The sequence below is a fragment of the Thermobia domestica genome, chromosome 11 (assembly GCF_964235325.1).
Source record: "Thermobia domestica chromosome 11, izTheDome1.hap1.1, whole genome shotgun sequence".
NCBI classification, from domain to species: Eukaryota; Metazoa; Arthropoda; class Insecta; order Zygentoma; family Lepismatidae; genus Thermobia; species Thermobia domestica.
The window spans coordinates 261,828,525-261,850,915 of NC_137464.1; the positions used below are offsets into that span (position 1 = coordinate 261,828,525).

General features: G+C 36.9%; 1 protein-coding gene across 1 annotated transcript; it reads right to left on the reverse strand.

Moving 5' to 3' along the window:
• Nucleotides 1–1,143: 1,143 nt before the first annotated feature.
• On the reverse strand, nt 1,144–18,790 carry sta (stubarista 40S ribosomal protein SA). The gene is made up of 7 exons (XM_081732205.1): nt 18,636–18,790; nt 10,917–11,065; nt 9,137–9,342; nt 7,914–8,072; nt 5,966–6,094; nt 2,156–2,368; nt 1,144–1,279 (listed from the first exon to the last, which is right to left on the reverse strand). Exons 2-7 carry the CDS (start codon nt 11,047–11,049, stop codon nt 1,202–1,204), a joined length of 918 nt encoding a protein of 305 aa, XP_081588331.1. The 5' UTR covers nt 11,050–11,065; nt 18,636–18,790; the 3' UTR covers nt 1,144–1,201.
• Nucleotides 18,791–22,391: the final 3,601 nt, after the last annotated feature.

Here is a 22,391-nt window from a genome sequence, read left to right on the forward strand (position 1 = left end):
CCCTGATTTCACTCCCTTCAAAAGGTTTTAGGCAAAAATGTTTAGAGGTCAAAGTTTTAGCTCTGCACGAGTTGAAGACGTCCAGCAATTTTCAATTTGGTAGAACAAATACATGCTGTGATATTCAAAACAACGTAAACGCCTAAAATAAATAAATAAATAAATAAAAAAACCAAAAAACCGCAAAATGGCGGCAGCCGCTGCGTCGCCATGGGATATTGTAATAAATAATTAATTGTGGTTTTGAAGTACCCTGATATAGCATAAACATTCATGAAGAAATTAGATTTTTGGTGATGGTCGAGCGGCACATGCTTGATCATTTAGAATGGATTGACTCCATATTGTTTGAGGCACTTGTTGCATTGTGGAATGATTTTGAAGATTCCCTCCTGGTAAAAATTGTCTTTGCATGTTCAGCCACGTTTTCACGAAGTATTTCACCTCATCTGGAGCAATGCAACGGTTTCTAGGTGCTCCTTTAAGTGCGGGAACAGGTGAAAGTCGCTTGGAGCGACGTCCGGACTATTGGGAGGGTGGTCGAGCTGTGTTCAAATCTGTTGACGCCGTGCTGGGTCGGCCACTGTGCTTTTTAACGGTGATGTTTTCTCTACCAGTAACAAACTTTCAACATCATTCAACGACATGACGACGAGACACTAACGTCTCTCCGTGAACCTCTACCAGCTGCCGGTGAATTTCAGTCACGGTTACATGTTTCGCCCACACAAATCGAATCCGGACTTCTTCGCGAGACCAGTCTTCCAAACGAGTCGCCATTTGTGTTCACCTACAACTCGCGCCGTAAATGGCACGTGGCTTGAACTGCACAGTTGCCAACTCCATGTATTAAAATTATCGGCCTTGTAACCTTAGTTTCTGATCCTCCCTCGTATTAGAAGAAAATCTGGAAGTTACTTCATGTATAAATCCGCATCTTTGATACCAAATGTCAACAGCAGACTTCCTCCAGCATCAGCATTGGTGGAAATGCATTTACCTGTGTCGAGCTCTCGAAGTCAACAACTAGTTTGAATATATTCTTCCTGTAAGGAAGCTTTTGGGTCACCATATACTATATTAGGTACACTGATATCCATAAACAAGAACTGTTCAGATTTATCAATAAAAACTACAAACGTGTTACTTCTTCAGTTATTTATTAACAATTTCCCCTTACAAATCGTTTTAAGTGGGTCCTCTAATTCCAACTGTTGGAGCCACCCCAATCAGTTCCAGCAGGCTGTGTAGTAGTGGTTGAACCCCACTCTTCGTTCACCTGAAGAGAAAGAAGTTCACATCTAAGTATTTATCTCCTTCGACAGTTTCCATATCAATTCATTAATTTAAGAACGATCTGTAAACTTGTATCGAAAGCGCCAAGTGTGGCATCCTGCAATTTTTGTAGATTTGCAAAAACATTATACACATCTTTTTCAGCCGCGATTGAGAAAATAAGTCATCATGGTTTCTGATGGAATCAAGTAGTCAGTTCGCACTTCTAAAATATTTAATCTGGACAAACAGGGTACTGAGTAAAAGTGTATTGTAACTTCTGTTCGAAACTCTTGTAAGACAATTACGAACTTCGGCTTACAAAAATCGGGCAGAAGAAAGTTTTTCTATCCCTGTTACTGACCCACTAAGCAACTTTTTGCTTAATAGGTGGATGACAGGGCAAACACATCAAACCAGAAATTTACATTTAAGTTAATTACCCCCAAAATTCCTCTGCTCCTACCGAGAGTATTCCACTTCGAAGAAAGAAATAGAGCTCGACAGCAAATTAACTATGTGAAATATAATACATTAAAAGTTTTGAAAATAGTTCATGTCGTTTTAATTTATTGATATGTAAATCTTCTTTCATAGATCAAATTACGATCTCCTACGTTCCTAAAAATTGATTAAATAATAATACAGTAAAAACTGCCATCAACGGATCCCTTATTAAACGGAAATAGTTTGTCTCAAATTTTGGGGTGGAAAACGTGCTAAATTCAATTCATTAAACGGAAAGTGTGTGATGTGGGTAATCGAAATCAAAACAAAGCTTTTAACGGAAAACACTCAACCAATGGACCAATGCATCATTCAGAACATTGAAGATGATTACAGTCGGATATGAAAAAATTATGTTAAAATATTGGCATACCTGATTAGCCCAATCGTCAGAAGAAAATGCCCCCATCGGGGTAGGTGCAGGCATCGGTGTGGGGACATCATCCGCCCAGTTTGGTACAGATGTAGGTTCAGGCACCATCTCTCCTCCCCAAGATTCCTGGGTAGCTGGGAACTCAGGATCAGCAGGTTTCAGGGGAGCGGGCGCAGGAACAACCTCCTTCGTCGCCTGTTCTTCCTTCTCAGCCTAAATACAAAAACAGCATTAGCTTTTATAATTATATTGAAAACCTTTGCATTAGTGGACATATAGATACCATATGAATGAAAAAAAGATTTAGAAAAAAAAAATCTTTCGACATCAAAAATATATATATACACTCGAGTGATTGAGACAATGGTAGATTCAGTTGGTCTGATTATACTGATTTTATGATTTTCTTTCTTTTTTGGATCAAGATTCTCTCCATTAAATTACATTAATTCCTACAAAACTGAGACAAGGTTTATTAGCAAAAATCCAGGCGCAACAACTAGAGTGATCAAAAAAGTCTCGCAATCCATGGTACAAACATTTATTTTGTTGCAGGTGTCAAGTGGTGGTAATTTGAAGCAAAGAACTTGGAACTTGCTGTAGTAGTATTACAGCTATATGGTGTACACATTGGAGGAAGTAATTTCTTTCAGGAAGATTACATAAGGCGTCAGCTACGAAACAAGCGTGACACGCTATACAAGGGCACAGCCAAGGAAGGCATTCCGTATAAAAACTGCCGACTAACAGTCAATGATATGTAGACTTTTTACATGTAACGCTCCAAAGCGCGTTCACGAATATGATCAGAAAGGTACAGACGTGTGAAGCAGTAAAAGGTGCCCATTTTCAACTTTTTTTTTTCTTTCTTTTCAAAGTATCTTCATGAATTGGGCGACTTATCACCTGGTATATGGTCATTTCCTCTGTTGCATAATGAGCTGGGTCGAAGTCTAATTTAAAGAAGTCTCCCAGCCTGAGCTAAATGACAGAAAAATCCGACTCCGGAGATTTCCGATTACAAAGCGAAAACTTTAACCGTGCATCTTTACCAGTATATATATATGGATTATTACTCGAACTATCTCGGTATGAATACCACCAACAAACAGCATCTGCCGATTTAAATTAGAGTGAGTGAATGATATATATTCGATTTAACAGAAAGCTTTACAAGTTCGTGCTTTTGGAAAAGACGCAAACAGTAAAGAATTTCATCCATACAGTGAGGAAACAAAAAACATACAAACCTGCTCTGAGCGATTTGTCATTTCCAAAATTATTTCGATTGTAAGTAATGCAGTATTCAAAGTGACTTAGAATGCGTCTTCCCCTAGGCTACAAGTTGGTCATATTGCATTGATACAAGAGAATGACATATTTACCATTCCCGAATGTCCTCATAAAAATTTACAATTGTTGAGTTCATGAGGAATATATGCTAAGGGTAAAATTTTCATCGTTGTAATCTTCATCTTGAAAGCACAACTTTCGATAATTCGTTATGATTATAAGAAAGGAAGTTTAACAGGGTGTCTACTAAAATTCCAAAATTAAATTTCGTGACATTTTCATTACCAAACCATAAAATTTCATAACATTCAAAAACTAATAACAGTACCTATATTCTTTAGCACTTATCTTTATCTTTCTCTACTTTAAAACGCTATTCTCTGGAGCGATAAAAACTTTGTATCTCCTCACAGTTTAATAAACTGGTTAGAAGCATAGGTGGTTTCGGCGATGCGATGAAATTTACATCGCCACTGCTCAATGATGACAGTTGAAGGACAATCTCAAGAGCGAATCTGGGCGCGAATTAGGTCGAATTTTCATACATGCGATAGAAGCGTCTTTGCTTGCGATTTGATAGCGTCTAAAGCAGACCATAAGACATTTTTGGCGGTGAATTTTGAAGTTTTATAGAACAAAATTTTCCAGTGTCTGCTTACATTTGTACAGATAAAAAAAAAAAAAAAAAAAAAAAAAAAAAAAAAAAAAAAAAAAGAGAGAGACCCAAAAGCTAAATTTCTTGACTTTCATGACAGTTTTCTGATTTCGTGACTTACTCGTGACCGATAGACACCCTGTTTAATAACTTAATTGATAGCCTATCATCATATCAAATTCTTCTGATTCACAACGTAGATAATGTATGAGTATTGTCTTGCGTACAACTGTATCTTCTGTTGGAAACCTTTGTAACATGGTAGTCACAAAAATCGGACAAAAGAATTTCTCTATCCCTGTGACTGACCCACTAAGCAACATTCTGCCTGGCAGGTGGATGACAGGGAAACCAATTTGAACAAGACTTACGGTCACGTCTTGAGTAAATACAATTTTTTCCTCATTACTTCTTTCCTAAATGATCATTTATCAGGGAAAAAAAAAAATCGTGTATCTCTCAGACTATTTTATTTCATAGTATTTTATCACAAATTCCAAAAAACTAAATGCAGACAAAATTACTTATATAAGAAATTACTTATATTACACAAGTCTTTCTTACTATTCTTTGCCTTTGCCACAACGTTAAATTTTTGAAGTTAATTCTTTTCACATATACAAGACAAACATCAGCTGAAACATTATAACCAGCCGCTATCACTTGAAGGAAGTCGTTAGGCTAACGTAAGAGCCACTGGGCACAGCAGAACAGCTCTTCAGATGGTGACAGTGATCTCACTTGATTAGTCAATGTAATGCTTTTGCGTTGCGTAGAATGGGGAAGGCCGGCTATACACCGAGTGATTGAAACCAGATTGATGGCCTGGTTGATGGCCGAGATACTAGCTGGGAACTAGTATCTCGCGAACTGCGATTTGTCGGGTGTTCGCGCGTTGCTGTGCTGTCCTCCAAAGGCGAAAAAAGACTGAAACGACACAAAATGGGGCAGCTACCAAAAATGTCCGACGTCGTTGACTGTCGAGTTTGGTACAACACAATAGGCTATAATATGTGGTACAATTAACAGCGGACTAACACTGGAAAAAGAGCAAGTGTGTGTGAACACAGTTTACCGTACACTGATCGGGCCTTCGTGGCCGATGTCCCAAACGTGTACCAATGTTAATTGCACGGCTTCGTCGATTACGATTGAAACAGGCGTATACCCATCGTTATTGGAGTGCAGAGCAATGGCACAACGATTCATGGCCCGATCTATCACAATACGCCTTCTCCGCACCTATTAAGAGGTCAGAATCCGTCGCCTTCCAGTGAAGAGTTGCTCAAGACGTGCATCGTAGGATGATGACACGCTAGTAGCGGCTACATTACAATTTGGAGAACCTTCACATGGTCATACATAGGACCGGTAGTGCGTGTGGAGGGCATCATGACTGCTTGTAGCTATATCAGGTGGTCACTGCTGATCATGTGAGCCACATTTCGAGCTGGCAATGGTTACCTTTCAGCAGGACAACGCTCCTTGCCAAGAGGCCAACGTTATGCTGGAGATCCTAGGTGCACACCGACGAATTTTAATTGTAGTAGCCCTGACACTAATCCAGACAACCCAATTGAAAACATTTGGTATGTCACTCAATGACTCATCCGAGTTCACCGCAGAATTTACAACAATTAAGTGACTTGTGTGTGCAGATGTGGTACGCTAAACCTCCAGCCACCGCAATTCGGGTGTCGTGAGAGCTAGTGAACATACCATAATACTAGACATTGAGTAGGTCGTCATAATGTTTTGGCTTGTTAATGTAAATAGCTTATTTTACAATTGTTTTACTTTATCGAAATACAAATATAAATTTAGCTAAGTGTATTCCCTCAACTTAAATGCAGCGCACATACCTCTTCTGGATCTCTGTAGAAGAAAAGGTCAACCACAACATCCCATCGAGACTCTCGTCCAATCGATCCTCGCAAACGCAGAACCTCTCTTGCCAACAACCACCACATAAGACCAATTGAATGCGGGGTCTGAAATACAGAAACATTTCACTTATTTAATACAATGGGGAGAAAAGAGAAACAATACATTGTCATACATTCGGTTTGTTTAAGTATTAATACGCCTATTCGTCACTGCCATTACTTTTGTTGATGTTAATGGTGACATGTGAAAAAGTTCAATGCAAATTTGGTGCATAAAAGACTAAACGCTACTCGCTTACTACAAATGTATCTTCTGTTGGAAACTCTTGTAACACAATTGTTACAAAAATCGGACAAAAGAATTTCTCTATCCCTATGACTGACCCACCAAGCAATATTTTGCCTAGCAGGTGGATGATAGGGAAAGTACTACTAGTAAAGAGTTACAAGCACAGCTTGAGCAGTTTTTTAAATCAATACTTATGTATTTTCTTTAAACTTAAATGTCCATCTGACACATCGTGCTGCAAAATAAGAGATTGTACATCATTCGTACAATATGCAAGTGCTAAAAAAAGAAAAAAAAAATGAAAAAAAAGGAAACATTAATGACACGTTTAAAGTCAAATATATGACAATTGATAAAAGATAACTGTAACAAATAATTTAAGAAATTTAAGAATATATAAACTTCGAAATGTAGTGTTGGAGGAAGATGGAGAAGATAAAATGGACAGAGAGAGTAATAAAATCTTTTAAAACGGATAGAAGAGAAGAGGATGCTTTCAGCCAGCACCCTTCGTAGGAAGGGCAATTGGATTGGACACATCTTGCAAAGAAATTGCCTTCCTCATACAATCATAGAAGGAAAGCGAGGAATAGGAAGAACACAACTTATTTGATGATTTGAAGAATAGAAGAAAATACTGAAAGTTAAAAGAAAAAGTTAAAGATTGAGAAACGTGGAAGAAACATTCCCACGCCTAAACCTAAAACAGAAAAAAAAAAAAAAAAAACCTCAGTAGTTCCAGAATCTGCCAAAAGGCAGAACAGTTAATAATTCTTATGGTTGCGAAACAATGCTGAATAATGTCAACTTGTTTATTTGTAAAATGGAAAAAGCTTTTGACAGATAACTACAAAATACGGATATTTCTTTTGTTCAGTTTCTAAGTTTCTTATGCAGTTGACTCCTGACATTTCGAAATACGATGACTAATTTTTTATCAACCTCCGCTAAAGGAGAAAGAGAACCACGTGAGATGACGAAACGCGTACAAGACAAAATAAATACATAAAATAATAATAATATTAATTGGACATAGCTTACACCACTCACTGATAGGCTCTGTCGTTCAATCGCTGTGTAGAAGCGAGCTCCAAAACATATCAAGGGCAATCGAAACGCCAATCAAGTGCAATTCGATTTCTCCAGGCGCTGATTTTGAAATTTCAGGGAATTCAATACAGTTCAGAAATCGTAATCTACGTCGTTTACGAACCACATGGTTTATGCATTAAGCAAGGTCGTCTGGCCGCCATCGTCGTTCTTCTTCTGAACTCTCTGCAGCAGTCATGCACATAGCCATATGACATGCCTGGAGCAATCAAATTACATAATGTAGAATTCATACATGGCGGGCGGTTGAATTACATTTGATATATTTTCAGGGTCGCTATTCAACAATGTTTAAATCGGGTCGGGAAGGTGGGTGGGGACGACACCCAATGAATTAGTTTTATCTTTTTTCCGTTTCGTGTTCTCCCGTGGTTCTCTTCTGGTAGCTACGAAAGTTAAAAACCTCGTATTCTGGTTAAAAAACATTACACATGTCTATTTTCAGTGAAGAAAGCTACTAATGATAATGAAACCACCACGCAGAAAGGTGACAAATGAGGTACATCAAAACACACACACACATACCTTGTTGTTGCATGGAATAGCTATATCTACAAAACGCAAAGGCGATTCCGTGTTGCAGAATGCTATCACTGGTATGTTGACGTAGGAAGCTTCTGTTATAGGCTGATGGTCAGTAGCTGGATCGGTAACAACCAGTAATCTTGGCTCACGGAAAGCAGCCTACAAGAAAATACAACATTCAACATTGAGCATTCAAGCTAATAAAAAGTATATAAACAAAATTTGTATTTTTGCATCAACTCTGCTGTTCGAACTTTTAACATTTTCACGTTACTTAAACACCAAGTGAAATGTTCCTTCTGTTGGAAACTTAGGTGAGATATAACTCTGGAAGTTCGGACAGAAGACATTTTTTTTTTTATCCCTATTACTGACCATACTAACAACAATGCAAGCAGGTGGATGATAGGGAAATGCCAAGTAAAAACACCACAGTAGTTGCCTTTTGCACACTAATGACTATAATACACGCAGCAGCACCAATTAATCAAGAAAAAAGTTGTACTTACTATTGTGTTCAGTCCACCATTAATAAGAGACGTCAATGGCCAAATCCATTTAGATGTAAGTTAAAACGGGCACTAACTTCAAAAAATGAAATATTTCAGTTTTACGTCGGACGGGTATGTCGGCTAGGCTAAAGGAGGCCGTGATGAGAAATGAATGAAATGGAATGAGAAAGTTGGAGGAGCCAGTGCACATGGTTTATCCACCTCCACCACAAAGTCCACTTGACGCGAGCTGGGATCGAACCGGGACTCCACGCACCAGAGGTGAACGCTCTACCATTGAGCCACCGCGGCCTCCGGCACTAACTTTAATCTTGCAATTACATGGATCTGGCAACGGTACCAATAAAGCAGTCATCCAATTGAGGATGGACTGGACACAGTGGTGAGTATAATCTTCGTTACTGACTGAGCAATCCAAGAACTTTGTCGTTACAATTGACAAGGTACTAAAATCTGCATGAGAACTTTGCTAAAGTAATTACTTATCAAGCGTAAGAAACCTACTTTAAATACCTGAAAACACTTAAGTACGGACAAAATCTACGCAATACTCATAACTACCATGTTGAGACAAAATACAATGTATATATCGTGTTGTACAAAGAATTTAAGCCATTGTATACCTCTGAGGAAGAGTGACCGAATGTTTTACTCGAAATATTGATGAGGAACATTACTAGGTGAGTGATTCTGGTAACATATACTACATACCTGAATTTGATTCGTGAAAGCACCTGGGGTGAACCGTCCAGCAATGGGTACAGCTCCTGTGTGAGCTGCGAACTTAAGCACTGCTCTCTGTCCATATGGTCTAGAAGAGATGACGAAAACCTCGGACGCATGTTCAATTGCTACTATTGCACGGGCTGCTAGCAACAGCTTTTCCCATGTCCTTCGAAGATTAATTATATGTACACCTGCGAGAGAGAAAAATATCAGTTCTTCTAATTCCTTTTATTGTTCTAGATGCACGAAAAAAAAAACCGCATATCACACATGCTTCCCATACTAGAATTAGAAAGTAATCAACTTTTTGCATCAATATTGTCGCCGACAAGCATAGTGACTTGGTTTCGTTTGTGTCCAAACTACACCATCACCAATGTATATTTTTCAAATCAATTCAAACAAATTGACCGATACATCCCGAATCTACTACTGGGAACAGTTTATGAGTCTAACGGAAAGTTTTAACTCCTAAAATACCATTAGAAACTGGTTCCTAACGTATCGATTCATCCAGTTAAGTTCAATAATGACGTAATTCCTCAGTTTTATGTACAATTATTTAACACTACTACATTATTCCGTCTAATATAAATAAGTAGCTTACTACAGAAATACTATCTTACTACATATGGAAATGCACCTTATGACATCAAATTGTTGAGAAATACAAAAACTAAACTTTATATATTCATTCAACCATTCATGTAAGTATCTAATTAAAGAGAAAGCAAAAAGAAAGTACCAGTGATTTACAGTATAAACGATCCAGCTTTCTGTCTAATACACTTATTTACAGTATAAACGATCCAGCTTTCTGTCTAATACACTATCACCTTTCTAACCATCTACTGCACCTAAAGAACTCTTTTGTGCACACGTCTTGAGAAATATCAACCAAATGGATGACACTCCTCACATACGAACACATCCGTCTTGATATAGTTTTCCATTTTCCTTCTTATGTCCTGCATATTCTACCACCTCGATATCAACAAAATTTACAATCAGCGATCAGCATACTGAAATGTTACATACAGCAACAACGAAATTAGGTTGCAGTGCCACCTACTCGTACCCACCCCATCTCTTAACAGCTGAAGAAGAGACAGCTTTGTTCTGAACTGCACCGAGGAACTGGTTTTGCTATTTTATACTTGCCTCATTTAATTGTCATAGGTCAAAAACAGAGCTATCATGCCATGTTTTCCCGACAACCTTTTAGCTGAACATCCATAAATTAGCAACAATGGTGAAAAATATTGTTTCGTCGCTTCTACCTGATTCATTCCATGTGAAATTAACAAAATTTTTAGGAAAAAAAAAAGTCTCAGAATTTGATGAAACTTGCTATACATATAGGCCCCTATGAGAGATGATCACGCATTAAATTTTAGCCCTGTACTCCATGTAGTTTCAGAATACACGGTGGTAAAAAAAAAAAATGGACAAATTTGATGTATTTTGTAGAATCTTGTTAGCTTCAATTGGTCATATCTCCCGTAAATATTGAGTTTCAGAGAAAAATAACATACCATTTTGAAGAGGAAAGAATAGGATACAAGATGTCAGGAACATTTATTTGAAAATCAAATACTCCTCGGGAAAATTTTGGATCAGTGGTATCTCAGAAACTGTATATTTGATTTCCTTGAAATTAGGTACCAAGATAGCCCCATATGTCCGGCATAAGCTATTTTATTTAAGTGAATTTTAATGCCTCATTATAAAAGAAAAAGCGGAAAATTCCTTTGTAATAACTTACCATCTGGTCGTCGTTTATACACATACTGCTCCATTTGAAAGTCCACATTTTCTGTTCCTAAATGCGTACACGCAGCCAACATTTTGGTTACATCCTCTTCTTTGAGGCTTAAAATATCTAAGCCCCCCGACATTTTGATTCAGTATAACCTAAAAAATAAATGTATTACAATCTTCCGTTGATTTACAAAGATTACAGACGCTTGTAAATCATTAAACAAATACTGCACACCAATTATTAATTCCAACATTACGTTAAACTCTAAACACGATCATCTAATGCATTACATACACAACGAAGAAAAGTGACAGCAAAAACAGAATGCATCTTATGATCAATCAGAAAATATTCCTTTAACAGTCTCTTGACAGATTGCGATTATATGGTGATATTGTAATATCTTTTCCACGAAAACTATTCCTAAACTCAGATCCAAATCACTGCTAAACATATACTATACTTAAATACAGTGCCTCCAATGCAATGCATACAACCTGACGTAAAAACCTTAACACAAAATCTTAATTCCGAAGATGAGCTTACACGAGCCTGCGATATATTGCTTTCCTTTCAATAGCTGTACTCATATTTATGGACGTCAGGTTTCTACTACATTTTCTTACCATAATATAAAACATGTTATTAGCGTAAAAAACGCTTGAAAGGAAACATTCTGATGTTTATTCATAGTTTTACGAACTGCAGTTGTGGCTTATTTCCGATAACAAATGTACAGGGAAACAAATTCCGATAAATGATCAAGGTATTAAGTACAGCGAGCCACCATACAGTAAGTTTTCTTTTGGAAAGAAATTTCTCCTAATAGCTTTAGAGCTTGTATTTTATTAACGTATTTAGAATTCCCCGCCACCCCTAACCTTATCTAATCTTACACGTATTGTGCATAAAAATCGAAAACGACTGACATTTTTTTTTATTTCGTAACAATTTTATTGATGTATTCTGTTGATACTGGCCATGATTGCACGATGGGATCAATTTTATAATCTACAAGAAAAGCGTATAGTACTGGTACTAGGCCGCCCAAGGCGCTATGACGGAAGCTATTTCCAGTAAATATAGCTTGAAATTAACTTTACGAAGGTATAGCAACGGAAGTCATGCGAGTAGTACGGATATGAACGGCATTAAAGGTATTGAAGGAAACTATTATAATCTTCTGTGACCTATAAGCCTTGGAATGTGCATAAGATAGTATTACTGGTACTCCTTATGGTGGATTATTGATTGTTATCCCTACGTTACTTGTATTAGTGGCGAAAGTGCACTTTGAGCAGGACATTCGTAGGAACCGATTCACAATAAATAGTAATAAGAGGAATTACACTCATTTCCTAATAAAATGGGTCCCAACTTCCCTAACCCTAAGCTAATCCGACCCTACCCTACTTACCCTTAACTTACGGTACCTTATGTGAACAATGCCACATCCTGTGACAAAATCAATTGTTCTGCTCAAAGTGCACTCTGACCCTATTATCTATATCCGATCACTTTATTTAGAAGTTGGCAGCTGCAGAAATTAACTTCATCAGATGTTACCCTTTCCCTGTGAATTACTAGACTTTACCAGTAACTGCTGCAAATAGTGTTCCTATATTAGTTACCTGTACCCTAATTTATTCGAGATATATACTTAATATAATCTTCCATTAAGAAAGCATTACACCCATGCAGACAATGATAAAGCGGTCTAAGTATTACGCTGGCAATCACTAGTCTATACTGGGTTTGAATCCCACTTAGGGCATATGGTTAATGAATAGTCCTTCCAAAATCAATTTTACAATCATTAATTCCTCGTAGTAGTCTTCAATTTCAACGACCAACATTGGAATGTAAAAATCATAAATAAATAAATACGACTCCTATTCAGATTAAGAACACATTGGTTTTTAATAATTATTAGCATTTCCGCAAGCAACTTAGTGCATGCCCAGCAGTTCTAATCCAGTCTTGCTTTCTCCAGCGCTACCGCCGTGAATCAAATACCGGTCTGTTGGACACAATCGACTTTAAGTACCCCTAAACGAGAATCTCAAACTTACATGCCATGTTCCATTTCTATTCAGTAAGTCATACACGTCATGGCTATGAATAGGGTCTGGCTAGCAAAAAATAGTCCCGAAGTCATTGTTTAAAATATGTTATCCAACTGTATCATGACGCTTACATGAGGTCTCCTTGCTGACACATTGTAGTGCAAAAGACTGAGTGTGTGAAGTCGGCGAGTAGCCAACGGATTAGGGTGTAAAAGGCAGTGAGGCAGGTGCTATTTAGTCAATAGTGGTTAGTTTTCGTAGGTATGAGCCAGAACTAGGAAAAAATTGAAGAAAAAAGAGAAAATTGAGAAGTGGAATGTTTCAGGAGTGTATTTTACAATGTTCGCTCCAACTGATATCACTATGCAGACACGAATTATACTCAATTTTAACGAAGTGTGCTCAAACATCCCTAACTTAACACGACCCAACCCATCTCTTCTTACGCGGTCCTACTTATCGACACGCAACTGGAGCGTATACTGTAAAGTCCACCGGGTTACGGATATTATATCGTTTTGCTGCTGCTCATTAATTTGAGTTTAAAATCAAAATTATGCTTTTGCAACATTCTCATTTACGCACATACCCTCAGTCGCTGACGCGCCTTGCTATCTACGGACGCGACCCCGTACAGGCCCTCCTGTAATGTCCCTGTGCCGACTTGGTCAGATGGAATTCGTGCATATTAGTGGGAACCTAGCCTAAGTTGGTTGGCTCACTTTGCCCGTAATCTTTTACAACATATGTTCTGACGCTGTATTTCTATCAATAACGGTAAAGCTTAAATGATTCTACATTAAGATTGGCAAACACTATTGTTTGGTTAAATAACTTCGGACAATGTTTAGCTGGAGGGGTCCAGCTATTTTTCCTAAAAAATGTTACAATTTCGGTAGTTTCTGTACACATTAGGCCAGTTTGGCTTAGTGTAGGGGTTCAGCATAATTTTCCAAAAAAATGATAGAATTTAGCGTATGTCTATTATTATTATTAGGTAGTTTAGATTAGTTTAGGTTGGGTTTGATTTCGTTAGGTTATGTCAGGTCTAACAGGGTGTCTACTAAAATTCCAAAATGAAATTTCGTGACTTCTTTCCCAAACCATAAAATTTAGTAACATTTTCAAGAGCAAATTTAGGTGCGAGTTGAACCGAATTTTCATGCATGTGATAGAAGCGTGCTTTGCTTGCGATTTGGTAGCGTCTAAAGCTGATCATACATACTTTTGACGTTTTATAAAACAAGTACAGATGAAAAAAAAAAAAAAAAAAAAAAAAAAAATCGTGACCTAAAAGCTAAATTTAGTGACTTTTTCTTGATTCTCATAACCGTTTTCTGATTTCGTGACTTTTCCATTACTTTCGTAACCGATAGACACCTTGTTTAAGTACTTGCATCTTCCATTTCTCCAATAAATTTTGCATTCTTTACGTACTTCTGGACCCATTCTACTAAACACTTACCATAACTTCATTTATTTATCTAGATGACATACCGATAGGAAAGTTTGATTGGCTTTAACGTCCTTTTTCAACAACGGTTTGCCTTACGTTTTCCTTTAAATTTTACGTCTTTCAAGCACGTTTTACCTTGTACGTTATTTTCCCTGTAAAACTATTTCTTCCGTTTCTTTTAAATAAATAAAAGAATTAATAGTATAGGAAATCTTTAAAAATGTTTCTAAGTGACTTTGTTAATTCATTTTTTCTCAATTAAAGGAACTGATTTTTAACGCACTGTTCACATAACAAAAAGATGAAACGTAGTATTTCGAGAGAAAACAACAGGTGTCGTGGCCTTTGTTCGAAAAAAATGTACAATTTCGCTAATTACTGTCATTATGTTAGTTTAATTAAATCTGGGTTTACTCGAGCACGCGGTTCTCCCAAATAGAAAATTTATAGGTAAAACGTTTTTTTTTTCTTTTTGAATGAATATAAGTAATTATTGTCAATGCATAGCATATTGAAATAATTTTGAGTGATAAAGAAAGCGTATGTGTAAGTGTGCTCTTCCACTATCCTTGATTATGGGTATTCCCCTTGTCGCTAACGCGCCTGTTCACTACGGATGGACTCCCTCGCTGACGCTCGGGCCCCTCTGCTGCGCTCCTGCCTTGACAGATAGCAATCGTGCTTTTTAGTGGCCAACTAGCACAAATTGGTTCGTGTCTTATGCCTGTAGTTTTTAATGCAACACGTCCAAACTGTGTTTATACTGAACCCTCCTGAAGTCAACCTGCAAGTTTTAATAGAGCTTGTCAGTTAATGTACGCTCTCCTACAAAAAGCTTTAACCTAACTTGAAAATGTACGAAATATGTTAAAATTTGGTAAAATCGTCTGCTCGAGTAATGCCTTTTCATTCCCTTGCGTGCGTACGAAATTAAAGGTGGCATCGTCACTGTTGTAAATTTGTGCCTCAGAAGACTGCAGACAGGACGAAATAGACAGTTTAAATGGTATTAACATACAGCAACTGAGAGCAATATCTCCATTGTTAATTAAAGTTCCAGGAATGAAGTAGGTCTTTGCTGCCGACTGAAGTATAAAATAACTAGTAGTTGAAACCCGTCTGCAGGAAAAAGGCGTTCTTATCCATTGTAAGAGATATTTAAGAAACTGCTGCCATAACATATGAATATTTTCAAAAATCCTTTTCTCCTGGAAGCTAAACAACTCATAGGACGAAAGAATGGATGTAATTTTCAAACTCCTTGTTGCTTATTTAGTAAAATTAATTTGCTACACAAATCTTCCGAAAACCTTCCGTTTTTAAGTGAGACATACTATAGTTTATTCAAGGAATGTTCAGTACCTCATGTAAACAAATACACGTGGTGATTGCTTCATTTTATAGGTTAAAGAGCCTTAGAACATCCATGCGGCAGAAGAAAATAATACATTGTTAAGTAAGCTGTTTTACAATGTTTTTGTTGTTTATAAAGCCCATTACCAGAAATGCAATTGTTTTTACAGCTAAGTAACAGAAACAACACCGTGTTTAAAAACTAAATTGAATTAATGCAATAAAAGAGAACACGCATGCGTAGAAAGTGGTTTTGCGCGAATCGCAGTTTACACTGTGGCCGTGTACGACGAATATGTGAAACACCGACAGGGTACAAGCACGTGCTTCTCGAACGAAGCGCAGAGCGATAGCCAATCATCCGATTACTGGCGGAGTAAAACCATTCTGAAATATTTACATCAGGATCAAAGGTTCGTTGAATGAACTTTAGTTCTTGCAGGTAGAATTGTTTTCAATCTGAAGAACGAAAACCGGGACAAACAGGTGTCTCAAAAGCCTTTTTCGAGACAGTTAATTCTTGGAAAGGTTCTACAACACAGGTCCCCCCGCCCCATACAGGTTAGCACCTAGGTTGGTTCCTTTCCGTATCAAAGGTTAATATTTAATTCAAATGGTATTGCTGATCGAGCGTCAGCGAGTGAAGGCGGGTTAGAGCCCCGCAGGACACGTTGTTTTCGGTCTTTATTGCAGCTAAATAGGAAGTGGGACCTGTGCTCTAGAACCTTGTCCGTCCAGTAAAGTTTAGAGTTGCCCCTCCGGTTTATATGAAAATTCGGAAAATTTACAGGAGAAATGGGGTAAGAAATGATGATTTGAAGTTTCACGTGATGTTTATGTGTGAAAGCTTCGCAGTAAAGTTATGTTCAATACAAGAAAAGATATGTAGAATTGGGTACTATTTGCAAGATGCGGAAGGTTTCGATGACTGAACAGCATGGTAGTCGTATAGGGTGGGGAATCGGTGCGTTGAATATGATATTTCCGTAGGCATTACTCGAGCAGACGGCTCTACCAAATTTTCACACATTTATTGCTTTTTCAGTTTCCTTTTTGCAGAGCATGCAATAAATAAGGTGCTAATGCATAAACCACAAACCAACTTGTGCTAGGTGGCCAGTAAAACACGAATGCTACGAACCGAGCGGAGGAGGGGTGCGTCCGTAGGGAGCAGGCGTGTTAGCGAAGGGGGGCATACGTATGAACGAGGATAGTGGAAAAATACATACCAGCGAATTTCGAAATGCCCAGTCCACACACACTTCCTTAACAGATGATGAGGTTATATCCATTTCATTTTCTATTATCTAATATGTTGGATATGGCGAAATGTACCAATGTATTACAAATGCCAATATTTTCTCTATAGTTAAATTCGATCCTTCAAAAAAAAAGTATCTTTCACAGCTGATACACGTGTGTTACACTGTTTTCCTTTTTTACCTTTACGACAGTAAAAAAGCTTATGTAATGCCTCTCTTCTGAATTTTTACTTCTTTTCCACAATTTATTTTACTTTTCAACATTCTATGACGCTGCAAAAACTTTACAATATTACGCTCTTTATCGCACAATCCTTTATAATAGAACCGTATATTAGAATTACATCCATCGCAAACGCCCATTGCTAACAAGAATAAAACACTCCCGCAGTTTATTTCCACCTTCTTCGCTTTCTTGTATTCCTCTGCTTTAGTAAACAGTTACACTTAGAATATGTTCACTACCATTTAAAATATTTGAATATGACATCGACTGACTGAAATTACCAACACTCCTGGCAAGGTTTTAGAGCACAGGTCCCCTTCCCATTTAGCTGTCATAAAGACCGAAAACAATATGCCCTGCGAGGCTCTAACCCACCTTCACTCGCTAACGCTCCCTCGGCAATACTATTTGAATTAAATATTCAACTTTGCTACAAAAACCTATCTAGATACTAACCTATATGGGGGGACCTGTGTTCTAAAACCTTCCCCACACTCCTTTTACGAAAAGCGTTTGACATCGTATTTTACCTATAAATTTTGTTTTTGGTAGAGCCGTCTGCTCGAGTGAACCCTTTCCTATTGAGTTTTACAGAATTACATAAGAATAATGTTGAAAATCTATTAAATTTTCGAAGCTTATATGAGAACCTGTTCCAGTCAAATAAGCTAACGAACCTAAACTAACAAAATTTAACTTAAGCTAGCATAACCTAACAATTTTTGATGTTTCAACTAGCATTTTTGTAGCTTCGAAACTGGAGGGGCAACTCTAAACTTAAGCCAGTTTCTGAATTTCGGTATGTTCTGCAAATGCAACTGATGAGGGATATAGGATTGGTAAGATACGCAATCCTTATTAAAATACATTTAAAAGGGAAGAGATGTTTGTGTAATATCCGTGGTTAGTTGGATTTGACTGTACTGTCTTCCAGTATCGAGGTTATATGAGATGAGGCGCTATACTTTAACATGGAATCCGACCAACATCATCTCCATATGAAATTGTCATACGCCTTTATATGTTGCAATTGTTTTTAACGAAACTGCCTAAGTTTCTAATCAAAATTGTTCTGCGTTTCAATATGAAACTATGTTTATTATGTATAAATTCTGAATACCACGCATCTTCCGCTTTTATCCCCCTAAATATCATAGGACAAGAACTTAATGAATGACCGCCACTACATGGACACAGTTGGTAACACGTGCATCAAAATAGAACACGATAAATCACACTACAAACACACAGATTTTAAGACAATTAAATATATCATAAAATACAATACAACTGTACACTGTTTTACATACTATTTAACAATTTTAATTCTACAACACAAAAACTTAAAACAATACTTACGTAGCAACTACCACTTCAATCACCACACCAACCGGAAAGGCTCGAGTACAACTGAATTCAAGTAGACCTTTAGTGAAAATATTGTATCATGACTTCCTATTAAATAATTATATATAAAGTTTAAATATTAGAAAGGCAATATTTTTTATTCCTTATTAGACACTGTATTAAATATATGAACTTGTGTGTAATAAACAATTTCGAGAAAAAGGGACTGGTAATTGACAACTTAGTTCCAAAGAGAAAAAAATAAGTAGCATAAAAATCATAGAGTAACTAGGTAGTAGAGTAAGGTGATCAGTGAAAAAAATACTCCATTTATAGGCCAAAAGATAATAATAATTTGAATGGATATGACTTTTCTGTTGTTGAATCTCGATTAGCTACGTATATGTAAAAATCATAGTCCAAATCGTATGAAGAGGAAAACTTAGGTCTCATATGTATTGGGGAGTCATTCGGTCTACCAGTCTTCGGTAAATTCTGCGTACACCTACGCCAAACAAGAAAGTACTTATAGCTTCTAGGCCGATTATCGTACGGTATTAAATTACATTTTGTATTGAGTTGACGTAAATCGTTACAGAACACAACTGTAACGATAATATGATAATGGGCATAGCTAGAGATGCAAAAGAGCCGGCCTTTTTGGAAAAAAAAAAAAAAACGAGAATTTTGGAAATTTTGGCTTTTTGCATTTACATGATTTTTCTGTTTAAATAGCTTTCTTATAGTATACTCTAAAGTTAAATAAGATTCCATGACCTGAATGCCATATTTCGCTCTGGAATTCACCATCATAATGGATGGAGCACATGGTTTATGAATTAAAGTAATCTTAAAGTACGTAGTATTTGAGGGCAATTTTAGAAGCTATTTAACTTGATTTTAACTTCTGAATTATCGATATTTTATCTTCTCTAGATCATTTCTTTTTATTCATCCGTGTTTCACTTCTTAAAGCTTAGTACTTTAGCTTCTAGCACATAATTAAACTTATTTTTTTTCAATATATCCATCAGAGCGTACGTTTTTCAATATATCTGTCAGAGCGTACTTCCACATTTCCGTTATACTGTAGCTGTGCAATGATTTAACAATAATCTTCCAGACACAACCTTGAATACCATTTGATAGAAATAATCAGTATCGAATTTAAAAAATATTTAGGAGGGTTTTTTCTGAATAATGTTTTTTTTAATCTAACTTTTATTTAAGAGGAACTTACGTTTATGAGTACAGGCATAACAAATATTTCGTTTCGTTTGTATATTCAGCTATAATCTTCCAGATACAACCTTGAAGACCATTTTATACTGATAATCAGAGGCGGATTTAGAAAACTATTTTCGGAAAGGCTTTTCTTATTAATGCTTAGTTTTCCTAAAAATTCCTAATTTTTTATTTGAGGACAGCTTGAAGTTTATGAGTAAAGGCAAAACAAATATTTAGTTTGTTTTAGAAATTCCGTAATTTCGGGGTAGATGCTTCAATCCGAAAGACATCCCCACCATAACCCTCTTCGCAAATCCATCACTGCTGGTAATTAATAATAACAAAGATTTAAAAACGATTAGAAAGTAAGTCGGCCAGCGCACTATCTCTACATTCACAGATGGAATTAAGAAAAACTTTTGTCAAAATGGTCGAATGCGGGGTTGAATCCCGGACTTCACGGTAGAAGTGCGAAAGCTAACCACTCACTTATGTTTGTTGTGCAGTTGTGCTTAACTTAAATGCATTCTCTCTCTCTCTCTTTCTATATGGTCACAAAAGCTCTTCATTGACTTCTGTCCTTATCCAATTCAATCCAGTTTCTACTCTGTATTCCTATTTCTGCTAGATCCATCTTAATATTGTCCTCCCATCTGGGCCTAGATTTTCCTAATGGACCGTTTCCCGATTGGATTTCCAGTTAAAACTTTAAAAGCGTTCCTACTTTCTCGATGTTTGGTAAACCGTATAAATTATGTAGTTCCTCCTTGTGAAGTTTCCGCCATTCCCCATTTCCCTTCCTCTTGGGTCCATATATTCATCTCTGAATTTTATTCTCAAATAATTTCAGTCTGCGTTCTTCCCTCAGCGTAAGCGACCATGTTTCACAACCATAAAGCATAACAGGCATGATTATCATTTTATATATTTTAAGCTTTAAATTCCTTGACGGAATTCGCGCCGACAACATATTTTGAACTGAATAATAACAAGAATTTCCTGATTTTAGTCGACATTTAATTTCTTTATGGATATGATTTTGGTCTGGTAATACTGATTCAAGATATTTGAAAGTATCCACTGTGTCGAAAGTGTTAATTGACATTTTAACGCATTCATAATTTTCCGTAACTTCCTTCTATTTAGATTTCTCTGCATATACTCATGTCCCTGCAAGCGTTTAATAAGGGCTTTGCATTTCTTTCAATCGTTCTAACCAGGGTGCGAAATTGTTTGAAAATGGTGGTGGGGGGGGGAAGAAGTTCAGTGTTCCACATTAATGCCCCACAAATGAAGTGGGGTATCCAAAAAGTTGAAATATTCAATTATTATTATTATTATTATTATTATTATTATTATTATTATTATTATTATTATTATTATTATTATTATTATTATTATTATTATTATTATTATTATTAAATGTTCAAGCTAGTCGTCATTGTTATTTAAAATAATTTAATAATGTTATTTATTCATTTAACATAAATTGGTACACTTATCTACTGCATTTAAGATACACTTCGGTGCGTATGGTCCAGGGTTAGACTCCTGCGGGAGCACAGTCCCCTTGTGTTTACCATTATATGGAGGACTGCATTCACGAAAATATCGGTATGAGATCTAGAAGTCAGAAATAATGGCGCCTGACAACCGATGTGTTAACCAAGCATAATACCTACGAAGTTGATGCGCTCCACCTGGCCAGCCATAGATCTCCCTAAGCTGTAGAGTCAGAGTATACTTTTTATTATTTATGAAATTCCCGTTTCTTCGCTAAGTATTTATTTATTTATTCGTAGACATGAAATATGTACATTACGATGGTTTTAATTTGCCTTAAAATGGAGGACCACGTTTAATATAGCCTTGCTGGCAGAAAGGGACAAACTAACATTTCCTTTCCAGTGATTTATAACACAACCGAGGTTATATAGGACATCAACCTGCAGTTTCACGAATTACTTGTACACAAAACAGGCAGTAAATATTCACATATTTTATTTTGATTTCGTTTTCTCTCTCACACACTTCCTGTCTCGAATGTAAATTGAAGGGCCACTTTGGCTCACTGATACAGCGTTCACCTCTGTTGCGTGGAGTCCCAGGTTCGATACCAGCTCCCGCCAAGTGAACTTTGTGGTGGATAAACACAGTGTACGTGGGTTTCCTCGGGGTTCTCTCGTTTCCTCCCACTTCATTCCACCATTTAATTCATTTCTCATAATCACCGTCTCCTTTAGTATAGCCGGCATAACCATGGGACGTAAAACTCAAAGATCTCGAATGTAAATTGAGTAGTAGTTCTGAAACCACTTTAAACATTAGGTGCTGTTCCATTCAGCTTGGGTGCTGGAGAGGGACACTAAACACAAATTAATCCAAACCAATAACACACTACATTACTGAAATATAAATCGTTCTGTAATAATTTTTAATTAATCTATTGTGAATATGCTAGTTATTGGCACCTGTTTTGAGAGAGGAGAGACGCTCCAGTACAGAACAAGAAAAGCATTGTGCTATGGTACGGCTGTTTCT